Source organism: Strix aluco, chromosome 2 (assembly GCF_031877795.1).
Source record: "Strix aluco isolate bStrAlu1 chromosome 2, bStrAlu1.hap1, whole genome shotgun sequence".
Classification (NCBI taxonomy): domain Eukaryota; kingdom Metazoa; phylum Chordata; class Aves; order Strigiformes; family Strigidae; genus Strix; species Strix aluco.
The window spans coordinates 56526599-56540727 of record NC_133932.1 but is presented as its reverse complement, the minus strand read 5'-3'; the positions used below and the strand labels follow the sequence as shown (position 1 = coordinate 56540727).

Below are 14129 nucleotides of genomic sequence, written 5' to 3'. Positions count from 1 at the left end.
TTCCATCCTTGGAGATTTTTCAGCCCTTGACTGGGTCCTGGGCAACCTGATGTGACTGTGAAGCTGTCGCTGCTTTGGGCAGGACATCAGACTAGGTGACCTCTAGAGGTCTTTTCTGACCTAACTTGCTGGATGATGCTCCACAGTGAGATAAAGTCTGCCCCATTTCTGTGAGAAGTTGCATTCATGGTGGATCACCACGTACTTTTTTGATCATTGAGATTTAGGACAGATTTTTAAATTTTTTTTTTTTAAGGAACATACAATGGCTAGGTCTTTTTTTTTTTGTTTGTTTTCTCTGAATAATATACATTAAATGCATTGGCTTGTTCAAACAGTTTTATCTGAAGTCTAGTTTACCTTTCAGGATGCAGTGACAGCCCTGTTAGCTAGGACCACCGCCCAGCTGGAAGCAGTTGAGAGAGAGTTGGCAGAAGAGAGAGTGAAACTGGAGTACACAGAGGAGGAAATCCTGGAGATGGAAAGAAAGGAAGATCAGGCAGAAGCCATATCAGAAAGGTAAAAATAGTAGTTTAAATACCTCATCAAAGAGCCGAATGATATTTACACTATGGGTATAGTCTGAAATACAGCAGGAGAAACAGCAGGTCCTTATTCTGAGATCTCCCTGTTAGTGTTACGGGTATAAAATTCTGTTATTATGAGATGATGTGCAATGAGGAGAAAACCTTATTTGAATAGCTGTCTGAGTTTAGTGGACTTGGAATTTGGGAGTGGAAAAACATCGTATCAAACAAACTTTGCTACAAAGGCAACTGTAATGGGTTGGCAATAACACTCTACTAAAAAAAAATACTTTCGTGGCAACATGGGAAAATGTCAAAGATAGATATGCACTGCAATGCTTAGGGAGTGCTTACTATTTCAGGGTTTATTACAATGCTGTTTCATCATTAATAGTACTCCTACATGAGTGAGTTGCACTGGGGTTTTTTGTATTGTTTTCTCAGTATTGTTATAAAGATCAGAACATATACTTTAAGAAAATTAGGGAAGGTGATTTTTTTGGGGGCGGCATGAAATGTATTTGCTTGTCTGCATCTGCAGAAATGCAAGTGGGAGATATACTCCCTTTGAAGATTCTGTATTTTTATTGGAGAAATAATACTCCAAAATGATAAACTGATCTGGATAATGAAATATATAAACATGACGCATAATTGCATGGGTTTTTTTAATACCAGCAAAACTCTTGTGATGTTCTGCCTTTAGGAGTTGGCAAGCAGAATCTGTTGACAGTGGATGCAGTAATTGCACCCAGACTAGTCCTCCTTATCCAGAGCCATTTTGCGGGGATTCGTTAGCTGGACACATGTTTGCAACTCAAGCAGGCCAGTACAGTTCTGGAAAAATTCAGCCTCCGCCTCTAAAGGTAATGAGAGAAGACACTGCGGTACAGAAACTACCATGCTGCCTGGCGCACACGGAGTGTGTTACAGCTGCTCCTTGAGTTTGAGTCCGAATCGATCAGGAGAGAAAAGAATCAAAAATGATATTAACAGCCCTGTTATGAACACTGCCTTCATGACAGCGGTGTGCTTTTTGAGTTGTTAAAAATGCCTTCTTTAGGGATGGGGTTTTTGTTTGCTTACTAGTTATTTCTGGATGGAATTAGTTCTTTATATCCAAAGGCAAGCTCTTTTTACCATGGCCTTCACCTAATCTGTAAATACGCACTCATATCAGTGTCTGTGTTGACCTGAAATTGTAACAGAAAAGATCATGATCAAATTCCAGTGCTCTTAGAAATAAGAATTTTTAAAGGAATCGTGAAGAAAGAAGCTTAATATTTTAAGACTTGCATTGCTGTTTCAGTGTTACAATAAATACAGTTGAAATTTTTAGAACCATCGTGCTGAAACCAATGTATTTAAAATCTTTTGTATAACCTGAAGAAGCCAAAATCAGCACACTTCCATTGAAGCAGGGGAACATAAGCCCGTTTGTGTTGCCTTTAGGGAAGATCATACCTCCTGCTGAGGAATGAGTTAACAAGGTTTGGAAGCTTTGCTAGAGTAGCACATGTTTTCTGTATTTCTGAATATTTTAGTTTTCTTGTATCATTGTTTCAACAGTTTTTCAGTTCTCTTTTGTTGAGTTTCTTCTCTTCATTTGACTTCCAGTTTTAAGGTTTTTCAACTTGTTTCAGAGTCACCTTGCTTATTGAAAGGTGACTCAGTTTTCTTCTGTTGAGGCTGGAGATCAGGTGGTAGCTTGGTTAATGCCCAATTGCCAATGCTGAATGCAGTCCTTGTACTCTGCAGCTATGATTCACGTTATAACTGCATCTCATAATTGTTACTGCTCCAGCAAAGGCCTCTGAAAGGTAATGTTACAGTTTTGAATGACCTAGTTTTAAAACTTCTTAAAAAAATGAGGTGATTTATCCTCTGTTGTCAGTGCTCATTAAAACTTAAACCTAGCTAGCAGGGCCAATTGTTTACTTTTGATATTGTTGAAATGTCTGATTGGTTTTGGTGAGAGAGAGAAAATAAGGAAAAAATAAAAAAATTTCCTTCATTGAAATTTTAGGTGGATAAGGAAACTAACACTGAGGATCTGTTTCCTGAAGAAGTTGCTATTCTTCCAAAAGAGAGAACTAGCCGCAGGCCACGGGGTTCTGCTTTTGTTCGCAGTAGCACCATTGTTCGTTCCCAGACCTTCTCTCCTGGAGCACGAAGTCAATATGTTTGCAGAGTGAGTAAAGCTTAAAAAGAAGCAGGGGGAGGGGCCTCCACACAAGTATTTTGTACATTTTTGATAATTTCTTCTTAAGACTTTATTATAAGAAACATACACTACTTCTTAATACTAATGAATAATCTTTCATTGAATTTAAACATTGCAGTGGGGAAGAGGTCCCCTGGTTCTTTTAAGAGTTTAAACCTGAATTTATTTCATTTAAAATGTAAGAATCTATGACAAATTAGATCTTAAGCTCTTTTCCCTGGTAACCGTAGCTGTTAGGCTAGGGTGATTGATTTTGCAGAGGTACAGTGCTGTCTAATGAGGTACATAAACAGCTTAGAAGCCATGTTTAACTTTCAGGTACCTAAGAGTTTGGAAAAGGGGACTGAATGCATGATCTTAGAATTATTGCGTAAATATTCTTACAACTCTGGTTTCTGTCATGCATGTCAGTCATAGGATGCCTGTTACAGTGGGACCTAGGATGCCTGGGCACCCTGGTGCAAGTAATTGAGGGTTAGCACAACAGTTTTCAAGCTCACTGTAGCAGATTGTGATGTTCATCGGTATTGATTTTGTGATATTGGTGGAATGCACATAGCTTTAATGGTACTCTTTCATAAGCTTTTGAGAGCTTGAGTTTGAAAAGGCAGTCATGATTTTTAACTTCTATGATTTTTCCTAAACTGAGAATCTTCTGGTTTTTGCTCTCTTATTTACACTGCATGCAGTGCATCTGTGGACCCCTTGAAATTCTTCAGTTTGATTTCTGGATTCTATATCCGTTTCTGATATAGGGAATGTGAGTAAAACACTCTCACGCACCAGAACAAAGACAGTGCAAAAAGGAAGGTTGTTAAACACCCTCACTTCCTCTGATTTTATGTAAATACAGATTAAGGAAAAAGGTGGGAGACTCTATTGTTTGTGCCCCTGACAGGGAATGCTTTAGGAAGAAATATTATTGCCTTTAACTCCCCCCTCCCCCTTTTTTAGGTTATATTGTCCTGGATATTTAGTAGAATGCGTGATGAAACTTAGCTATAAAATACTGGTCGTTTTGAAGTTTTCTTGAATTATTGCAACTATACAGTATAAGCACTATTATGTATACATTTTTATAAATAACTAAAGCTGGAAAAAATCAGTTGCTTAAAACAAGACCGTTTCAGTGCATTTTTAAAAATAAATTGCAAAAGTAAAAAAAAGTAATTCTGATCTCTTAATGTAGATGACCCTTGTAAACAACCTGTATTTTCAATACCTTTTCTAATCAGCTGTATCGCAGTGACAGTGACAGTTCAACTCTGCCAAGGAAGTCCCCTTTTGTCCGGAATACATTGGAGAGGCGTACTCTACGGTATAAGCAGGTATACCTAAGAAATTGGTTTTTATTTTTTGCTAAGTTGCTAGAACAGTGATACTTTTATACCTAAGTTTTAGATATCTACAGGTACATTCTGATGTTTTTAGGAAATGTATAAGGCTTCTGTAAGGTAATCAGGAGAGGGGTGTGTGTTTTGGGTTTGGAGTTTTTTAAGCTAAAAGGTAGACATTGAGATGTGAAATATAGTTGTGAACAATTATTAAGAAGGAAAAAATAGTGGGGCAGAGTAAAATGAGTTTAATGGGGACTGGATTTGTATTTAGATGTAAACTTTGTTAAGTCTTTAAAATCTAGTTTATGATGCAGGGTGCATCCCCAGAGAAGTGTGTGTGAATGTGACAGTAAAACACCCAGCTCCCCTCCCATGCAGCCTAATAAACCATAGTATTTGAGGCCCAAGTATTCAGGAATGAATAGGTTAAGCTCTCCTTTTGCCTCATGCCGCCCTGAACGTTGCAGAACAAGTGGGCAGAGAAGGGCAGGTAAGGCGTTAATGCCTCGTATATGAATTGCATACAGTTTAGCCTGGTCAGCGGAAGTTTAATTTCTTGCTGGTGTAGGCAAGTAGAGAGCCATGCCTCCCATTTCGATTCAGAACGTATCTTAAAACCAATGTTGAATAAAGCCCTTTAAGGGGAATCTTGCTCAGTACAGTGTTTTCCAACATTGTGACTCTGTTCTGAGTTTTTCATATTGCATTGCTTTTATTATCATCATAACATGAAAGCGTAGTCCATAAACTTAAATTAGTTAAACATTTATAAGCCAGAAGGAGACTGTAAAAGGAGGTAGTAGAAAGCATTAATTGAAAAAGTTTATGTATGTTACAGAAAACCCCTACAGCTAGTTAGCCTTTCACTGTGGAATATTAAATAATCTCTCCAAAACTTTGTGTCAAGAAAGACTTTGTGTGTGAAGTAAGTACAGGAAATTTATGCTTTATATAGCTAAAGATAGACCAGTATACCATGTTAAGAGTAATCTATTGTGCATTTTGTTTGAATCCTAATAACTCAGCAGTCCTGCAGATCATCTTTGGCTGAGCTTATGGCAAGGACATCCTTAGACCTGGAGCTGGATCTCCAGGCATCCAGAACTAGACAGAGACAGCTGAACGAGGAGATATGTGTTTTAAGAGAGTTGAGACAGCGTCTGGAAGACGCCAAACTCAGAGGGCAGACAGATCTACCCCACTGGGTCCTTCGGGATGAGCGATTCCGAAACTTGTTGAAGGAAGCAGAAAGGCAGGTATGGTAACGTGAGATGAGCCCTCAACATGTTTAGAAAATTCTGGTTTCAAAATTTCTTGATTGTGACAAGGTGTCTAAAGAGCTGTTTTTACAGAACTTCAGACAATGAATGTCGCTTCTATATTCTTGAAGTTAGCACAGTAAAAATTATTGCATTGATTATTACCAAACTGTGTATTTATTTGAGGACAGTTACTGGAGAATGGCACTATTTTTCAGTGGCATTTTTTGTTTTGGTTTGGATTTTTTGTTGTTTTAGATACTTAGTATTGGAACTTTAATAATTTTCTTCTGATCTTTGAAAGAAATTTTGCTGATTTGATACTTCATTTTTGACAGTTTATTTGGAGTGTTCCCTAAGTATGTGACTTTCTTCCTGTTCTTGGAGAAAGAAGTTATAGGCAAAAAGTGGCAAAAGCTGCACAACAAACAAAATTGTCATTGGATTATCAGAGAGAAGAGTGACCCTAAATTTGTTTTAAGGTCTTGTTTGACAGATTTATGTGCAATAAATCTCATTAATTTAATACATGTCTGTCTGAAGAGCATTAAGAATTGAAACAACACTGTCAGTCTTTTGAATTTATAGTTCTTAGATGATCAGCTATTTCAGATAATGTACTTGTGTGGTTTTATTGTGGTGAGGGGGGAAAAAATCCATTATTTTAACCTGGGTATTCTTGTGTTTTACTTATTCACATGACCATTTTAAGCGTTACATTCTTGTTTTCAGACCAGACAGACCAAATTTGAACATCACCAAGAGCAAGCAGCTGAAAAGATGCTAAAGAAAGCATCAAAAGAAATATACCAGTTGCGTGGGCAGAATCAGAAGGAGCCTATTCAGGTGCAGACTTTTAGGTAAGTGGTAATGTGTACTGAAATAGCATAGCAACAGTCCAGTAGAGAGATTAAAGTTCTGTGAAGCATTTAGCTTAAATTCTGTGTGTCTTCTATATAGTCAGTGATTTTTAACTGTATATTGATTTGGACACTTGAATTTCCTTTGAATTATTTGTAGTGCAAAGAGCCAAAGCTAAGGTAAAATTGCAGTGTTACAATTCTAAAACACATGAAATAATAAAAAAAAAAAAGTAGTCTTCAAGTGCAAACATAGCTAAGGTGATTCTTTCAACTTAGCCTAGTCACTATTAAGTTCAAATGATTCGTCAATTCTTCAATGCAAGCCTGTGGGCATAAATAGTTTGTTTAGTGTAATACATATACGTTACTAGTAACACTCTCTCCCTAAAAATTACTCCATAATATTCAAGCTTTCTCTCAAGAAGCCTTTTCTTTGGTTTTTCTCCTATTTCATCTGTGTTCACATGGTAAGTGTCCTCTCTTAGCTTTATTTTGTGTACAAGTGGCATCGATAAACAGTGTGCATTTCGCAGGAAGACTTTATTACTTCAGCATTAAAATGTCTTTAATTTTTATTGCGAGAGTAACAGTAAGAAAATGTTAAGTGCAGCATAGATGCGGAGGACAGCTCAGCCACAGTGTTACATTATACCGGTTTATCTAGTGTTTAGATTTTTAGAACTTTTTTGCAGGGAATACTTAAGTGAAATAGAAAAGCTGTCTGTCCTTTAATATCACTTCTTGCTTGAATTATATTAAAAAGATCTTTCTCACAAAGGTGGGGAGAAAGTAAGAGGAATAGAAATTTCAGGGTTGTTTAACATCTTATGCTTCTGGTAATAAGAGAGGGGGGTTTATACTTTGTCTACTGAGATGTAAAAAGATATAGGGAATTGAATACAATGAGATGCAGAAAATGAAGCAAAAGCTGTCTTCCTTGTTTAAGTTCTTGCCCTTTTCATGCACACATCATTTCTTCTGACACTTAGTTTACAGCATGTACTGTTTTCTCAATAAAGAAGCAAACAGATGACTCTGACGTCTGTTTTTGTTCCTTTTTTTTGTAGGCATTATTGCAAAATGTACAAGGGTGAACTTTGCATTGCAGAAGGGCTTATGCAGGGCTTGTCCTGTGAAACCTTTTTACAGTCAGCTATGACTGATGTTCAATGAGTTGTATAAAGCTTCACCTAAATCTTCAAAAGTAGTAATTGTGTTCAATGGAATGTTGCCAAAAGTATACAGTGAGGTTTAATAGTTTTTTGTAAGTTTCTTGTACTCAAATAAACCATCAGTTCTGTATGTAACAAATGCTAACTACTCACTGGAGTATGAGGGGGGGGGAAAAAACACAACTGTACGCATATATTTGATTGACTTCCTTTTCATCTTGTTTTGATCACAGAGAGAAAATAGCTTTTTTCACAAGACCAAGGATTAACATACCTCCTCTGCCAGCTGATGATGTATGACATGTTGCATTGTAAACATGAAGTATTTATCGCTTTTATTTTAATGAAGTTATTAGATTAGCCAAGTTTCTTTAAAAAAAAATTGTGCAAAAGCTAATATACACGTTTTGTAAAAAATAAAAAAAGTAAAAAAAGTAAAAGTAAACAAAAACATATATATAAATATATATACATATATATTTTATAATAGCGACTGCAACAAGGCTTGGTTTTTCCTTGTTGTGAAACTGACATCTCTGAAGACAACTTATTTTATAAAAGATCGACTATCCTGTTAAGAGCGTGTACAGTTTTTATGCTGTTTTATTTGACTTAAAGGCTGGAAGACAGAAACAAAGTGAGTTCAGGCAAATTCACTGTAGTGTAATTTATTTATAGTGCCTTTTTTCCTTGAAGGAAAATACCTACTTTAAGATGTATTTTAAGACTGAAATTTTGTTCTTCAGTATTTGTCATACAGTAGAATGGAACTATTGAGCTGGTTTTGTTTCTGATACCTGAAATGAAAATACTGTGTTCTGAAATTGTCACTTTTTTCAGCTTTATTATCTGTAGCTTATTATGTACATTGTATCCTTTAGCACTGTCTGTGTTATAGCAAAATATTATCACCTGCAGTGTGTTTAACACTGATTAGAAGTGATGTTAAACATTGCAGAATTCATTTGCATGTTCTTACTGTGCACTAATAGATTGTTTTCATTTCGGTTGTGTCTAAAGTATCTTTATATTCTTAACTAGATTCTCAGTTTAAACGGAGGAAGGAAAAGGGTGACAGGTCTTTGTTTTGCTTTTTGATGAAAAAGGAGTTAAAAGAGTAATGTGAGCTAGCTGTGTGGAAAGACTGCTAAAGGAATGTTACATTAATTCCTACAGTTTCAAAGATTCTGATCTGATTCAGGAAAGTACATAGGTGCTGATTTTGGAGAGCAGCTGCATTAAATAAGGGCGCTTAAACACAAGTTCATCCTAAAGGATGTGTTTTGAGGTTACTGCATGCAAGTTCTGTTGAAGAGTGACACTTTTCAGGAGGAAGGTGTATAATTCTGGAAGGTACAGCTCACTTGATTGCTAGTTGGACCAGCTAAAATCCGGTAAGAAATAAATTTACTTGTGACTGTTTGTTTTAATGAAAGACTGTCACCCTAAATTCCCGAGAATGCCAGTTTTGTGTCCTTGCATCCTGCAAGTATGTAAAAATACTTCTTTACTAAGCTACTATAATAGAGTTTCTCATATTTTTCTAATTATACATTACCTACAAAGAGAGGTGCCCAACACAAGACTGACTTTGCAAATTGCTGGAATCTCCTAGAAGGAAGATCATGCTGTCTCTTGATTAAAGGACAAATTGGTTCCAGATTTTTGTATGCCAGGAAATCAAAACAACAGTGGCCAAAAAATAAATGGACTTATCAGAACCAATCCGAATATTTTCAAATATTTTGTAAGTTAAGTGTTCTCTCTGAGTTTCAAGAAATTATACTGTGTTACCTTGTCAATGGTCAGGAAAACCTGAAAGTGAAACTGAATTGCTTGTCCAAGCTCAGGCAAAAAGTAATGGGGGAAAAAGATGGTGAACCTAAATCATTAATCAATGAGGATGATTAATGCAGACATTTAATTTTAAGGTAGTGTTCCCTGTTTCCTAGTATGGCCTATAATCATTACAGGCATCAAGTGATTAGATCGAGTAGGAATATATGTGAAATTGAAGTATATTTAGCATTTATCATGCTAACCAACCTGAAGTCTGTTTTTGCCAGTAAGCTTCAGTGGGTATATATTGGGTTCCTTGGGCACAACTAGACGTATTCAGAAACTATGCAGATGAAAACCAAATCATGTAAGAAATTTTCAGTGTTTGGGTAAAAAGTCTAGGGACAGCAAGCTTTTCAGTGCTCATTACTTGAAAAGACCAGTCAGTCGGAATTTTGTGTCTAGTTTTCAGTGGAGGGCCTTACATAGTAGTGTTTATCAAATGTTACCGTTCAGTGACACTAGAACTACTTGCTGTAAACCAAGAACAGACACCACTGGAGCATCCTGACTGCAGTAGACCTGCTTTGAGCAGGGGTCGGGGTAGGGACCTCCCTTCCACCTAAATGGATCTGTGACTGTATAACGAAGGGGCAATGTCTGGTGGCCTTTCTGTCAGGGCGTTCAGTTGGTGTTTTTAAACAGTGACCGCTGTGAGATGTCATCAGCGTATCTTGTAGGTCTGAGATTCTGACTGCTGTTAATGAGTTCTGTCTTGATGTGGTAATGAGTTATCATATTCAGTATTCATCTCTCTTGTTTTTGTCACAGTTCTGTATGATTGTGTCATTTTTGTATTATTTGAAAGTATTTCTTCTACAAAATAAAATAATTTGCCATAAACAGCAATAGAGCTTTGTTATATGTCAAAGTCTAAGACAGTTTTTGAATGATTTATATCTGCCACATTCAGGATGCTTTTATAAAGAAATTTTGTATTTTGAGTAACACTGTCATTTAGGTGAACGTAATGAATTTGCAAATAAAAATAAGAGGAAATTGTGAAATCAGATATCCTGGAGAGGTTACACTGAAGACCTGAAAGGGATGCAGAGTGTAAGGAGTGGCAGGTGTGTTCTCCCACATGCTTATCACTCATGATAAGCTGACAGCTGTATTAGAGGCTCATAGTGGAATATTCCTGGAATTCATGGGTACCTCCACTTACAACACATTGAACTGACTTTTTTCCTTAACGGAAGTTTGTACATTGTAGATCTGTATTGGAAGTAAGTTGACATTGTTAGTTCTGTAATATCGTACTTATGACTAAGTCCAATGTGGAAGCCACTCAGAAGAACACTGGTTAACTTTTTTAGGCTGAACTTTACTGCTGCTTTCACAAAGGAAACACTAAACCTGCATAATTTCAGAAAGGACATTTCTCAGTTTCTCTCTGCAACCTTAAGCTGCAGGACCGCAGGCAAAATCATAGTACTGACATATGACTCCTGTCTCTGTCCAATATTTGCACGGCGTTAAGGGTATGACAGAGTTTAGGTTATTTTTAAACGGTCTGCTAGAAATAGTCATTTGGAATAGCAACCATCTCTGTCTCACTACCATTAGGATCAACAGCAAAAGCTATAATGGGTATGTCAGTATGGGTTTTCTGTTGTAAGAATGACGTTTTATATGTATTTCTTGCTGCAGTTCTTGAAGCACTTTGGAAGACTTAAAAGGTAAGTGCTGTATAAAAAGAGCAAATTATTTTTTTTTTTTTAGGAATTAGATGAACTATATGTTTTGTTTTCAGCAGATGTAAAACTGATGGTTGAATTTTTAGGGAAGAGGGCACTTTACAGCTTGTTTTGACTTCAGTCTCTTTTTTAACTATAGTCATATATCTTTGAGAGGAGGAAAAATGTATTTACAAATGTATTACTTAAGAAACTGTAGGCTAGCAAAAGCAAGAACAATCTTCTCCAAAACATGATGTGAAGAGGATTTTCTTTTTCTTGAGACCACACAATTGAATGAGTATCATTGGAAGAAAATACCAAAGAGTAAAGTTGATTTGGTTTTGGAATCTCTAAATGTCATTTAAGTGATTTGCTTGCACTTTGGAAAATCTCAGTGTTCTTGGAGTTAAAATCTTCTTAGGAGCTGTTTCTGGTTTCTTATGATTTCTAATAATCTCTTAAATTTGAACATGCATATCTAGGTTATAGAATCACATTTTCTATAGAGAATAAGGTGTTCTTTTAGTTTGTTTGCAGTTAGACCATCCAACTATAAATACACATTCAGCAGGAGACACAATGAGTTCAGCTGTGTTAATAGACAAGGAAAAATTAGGAAGTGAATTTAGGAAAGTTTGCCCAGGAAGAAATTGGGGATTTAAACCCTTGTGCTCATTTGGTTACTGCACAAAATTACTGTTCTGTGTCTAGGGCACAGTGCTTGTGTTACAGGGTGTGTCTTGGGGCACAGAAGTTCCCAGGAATAGATGTTTATGTCTGACCAACTAAATGCTGCTTGCTGTTTTCCATGTTTCCCTCTCATAAATGGATTAAGGAAAATTGCAGCTACGTTATCCGGAAAATAAATTAAATGCTCAGTGTTTAACTTCCTTCACAGAATTCAATTGGCCTATTAATACTGATTTTAATAGGTGCAAAGGACAGACACTGGCAGGAAGTTAGGACTTCTATCACTTTTCCACACTTCACAGACACGGTTGTAATAGGCCTGGAGCTGTTACTGAGCTGTGAGTGGTAGAGAACTGTGATCTGCGGTGCTGTGTTTGAAAGGCATAATCACATCTCTTCTCTGTAGGCATGCTCCTCGCTCCAGAAAGCTGTGAGAACTTCAGGTGAAGTTAAGTGTTCAAGCTAAGTGTTCAGATTTCACAATAAAATCCAACGTGTGGCTTCTGTATGGGGAGTCTGTATCAGAAATAAGTAGTACAGGAACTTCCTTCAGCTTATAGACAAGATTTGGAGAAGCCGTGTAGCCATTCTGATAAAAGGTTTTGTACACCCTGTATCAACCAGCTTGCTTTGCTGGGCCGGGCTGCCTGCTTAGCACATCCATAAATACCTGCTCAAACACGCTGGGACAAAAAGGTCTTCCGGAGCTGCGTTCCTTAGCCTTTGAAGTGTGGGGAAGTCACGCATGCGCTTTCAGTCACCTGTGGATATTTTCATGTGTGCCTGCGCAAGATCTCCCTCTACCTGGATGTTGAATCTGCTTGGTAATACAAAGCACATCCCTGGATACCCTTAAGGGTAAAACCAGTCTGCGTAATATTCAAATACGGGAAAATGAGCAGTAAGGTGAATGTCCTGAAATAAAACACACTGCACATGTACAAACACATATGTGATCTTCAGAAGAACAGTTACAGCCTCTGCCTTGCACAACGTGACCCTGGTGGCTTGTACAAAATTTCAACAAGCAGAACTTTGGAAAGTATTATTTTGTAGAACTCAAATACATTGTAGAGCATAATAAAATTATTTAAGAAAAACCCAAGAAACAAGTCAAAATCAACACCCCCACCCCCCAATTCCTCAAAAATATGGTTCTGAGATGTAATACTCAATTAACCAAAATGTGAAAGTTGGGGTAATTGGGGTTTTTTGTTGGCGTTTGTTTGTTTGTTTTTTAAATAAAACGTTTTAGGATGTTCTAGTTTTTAAGTATTTGATGAGGAAACTTAAGCAGAAGTTTTGAAAAGGAAAAGTAAGCTGGGATACAGGGAGAGGGTCTTTCAAGCAGTGACAGTTGCATTGAAGAAAAGGCAGAAGGCAGCAAGTGTAGCGATTCATGGATGGATGGTGGGGAAAACGAAGAAGTGACAGTAGCAGGGACGAAACCTTTGATGTAAGCTTGCAGATTTTAAATATGACACAGAAGATAGAGGCAAGTCAGTCTGGATAAGCTTGAAACGGAGCACTGGGAGAAGGAAAAATGCAAGGGATGGTGGAGTTGTGGTTTGTCTCACATCCAAGCTGCTGTGATGACATATTTCATAAAGATGAAAGAAAATGTGACACCTGGGTGTTGCCACAGAGTCAACAGGAATACTTCTTGGTGTGCAAGCAGCATACTTACTGTGCTTTTTCCTCATGAAAAGATGTGATCGTTACTGCTTAAAAATGCAGTTACTGCAAAAAAATCCACAAACTCATTAAAAAATAATTAGGTTGGAGGGGGGAAAAAATCAGCACATGTTGTAATGGTGACCGAATAGGTAGGGCAGGGTAAAGAAGCTTACAGTTTAATCCTGTGGGATTACAGACTGGTGTGTCTCCCTCTGGCCCCGTCTCCTATCAGATATCCTATAGACGGAGGATGCAGTCACATGATTGTTACGGCTTCCTCCCCATGACATCACTGCTTTTGCAGCCATACCACCCAAGAAAGGATGCTATTAAAATCTTTGGGACGGGGCTAAATGATGTTGCATTGCAGGTAAGCAACAGAATTCTTCGCAAAACTGATTTGCCGGTTGCTCTCTTGCTGCCGTCCTACAGCTCCAGCTCTGTCGGGCAGAGTTTCTGCTGGAAAATAAAGCGGCACGGTTCCTCTGCAAGCAGAGGGTTTGCAGGTGCAGAGGCTGCCTGCTGGCTCTGTGCTGATCTCCCGGCTGACATCTCCAGTGGAAATGCTGCCAGATGGAGCTTTAAAGCTGAAGAAGGCCCTTTGTCCCTGCGTTTTGCTATGGCTCCTTCGGGTGTCTGCTGAATTCTGTATTTATGTGAGCAGCCATCCAGTCATGCGAAGAGAGAGCAGCAATGCTGTTTTGCTTGCATTCCCTGCTTTTTCTTTTCCCTGGATGCCTAAAGGAAGTTGCTGTACAGATAAATGTGTCTAAGCTTATAAAGGAATGAGGATTAACTTGCTTATGGGGCTAGTAGATGTATTTGGGGAAAGAGGCTTTTCCTTTATTATTCATTTTTG

General features: G+C 37.6%; 2 protein-coding genes across 9 annotated transcripts in view; both read left to right on the top strand.

The window, feature by feature from the left end:
• Positions 1 to 10070, top strand: part of WWC3 (WWC family member 3) — a 102507-nt gene extending 92437 nt beyond the window's left edge. For 4 of the 5 annotated variants that reach the window (XM_074814850.1, XM_074814849.1, XM_074814848.1 and 1 more), the window contains exons 17-23: positions 368 to 519; positions 1234 to 1393; positions 2554 to 2718; positions 3987 to 4079; positions 5114 to 5344; positions 6080 to 6207; positions 7616 to 10070. In XM_074814850.1, the coding sequence (XP_074670951.1) occupies positions 368 to 519; positions 1234 to 1393; positions 2554 to 2718; positions 3987 to 4079; positions 5114 to 5344; positions 6080 to 6207; positions 7616 to 7682 (996 nt within the window). In that variant the 3' untranslated portion in view covers positions 7683 to 10070. The remainder of the gene's footprint in view (positions 1 to 367; positions 520 to 1233; positions 1394 to 2553; positions 2719 to 3986; positions 4080 to 5113; positions 5345 to 6079; positions 6208 to 7615) is intronic. The other variant, XM_074814847.1, reaches the window with a different exon arrangement.
• Positions 10071 to 10781: 711 nt separating this feature from the next.
• Positions 10782 to 14129, top strand: part of CLCN4 (chloride voltage-gated channel 4) — a 46405-nt gene continuing 43057 nt past the window's right edge. For 2 of the 4 annotated variants that reach the window (XM_074814846.1, XM_074814842.1), the window contains exon 1: positions 13545 to 13640. The gene's annotated coding sequence lies outside the window, so the exon portion shown is untranslated. Of the gene's footprint in view, positions 10904 to 13544; positions 13641 to 14129 lie in introns of those variants that run through there. The other 2 variants (XM_074814843.1, XM_074814845.1) reach the window with 2 other exon arrangements.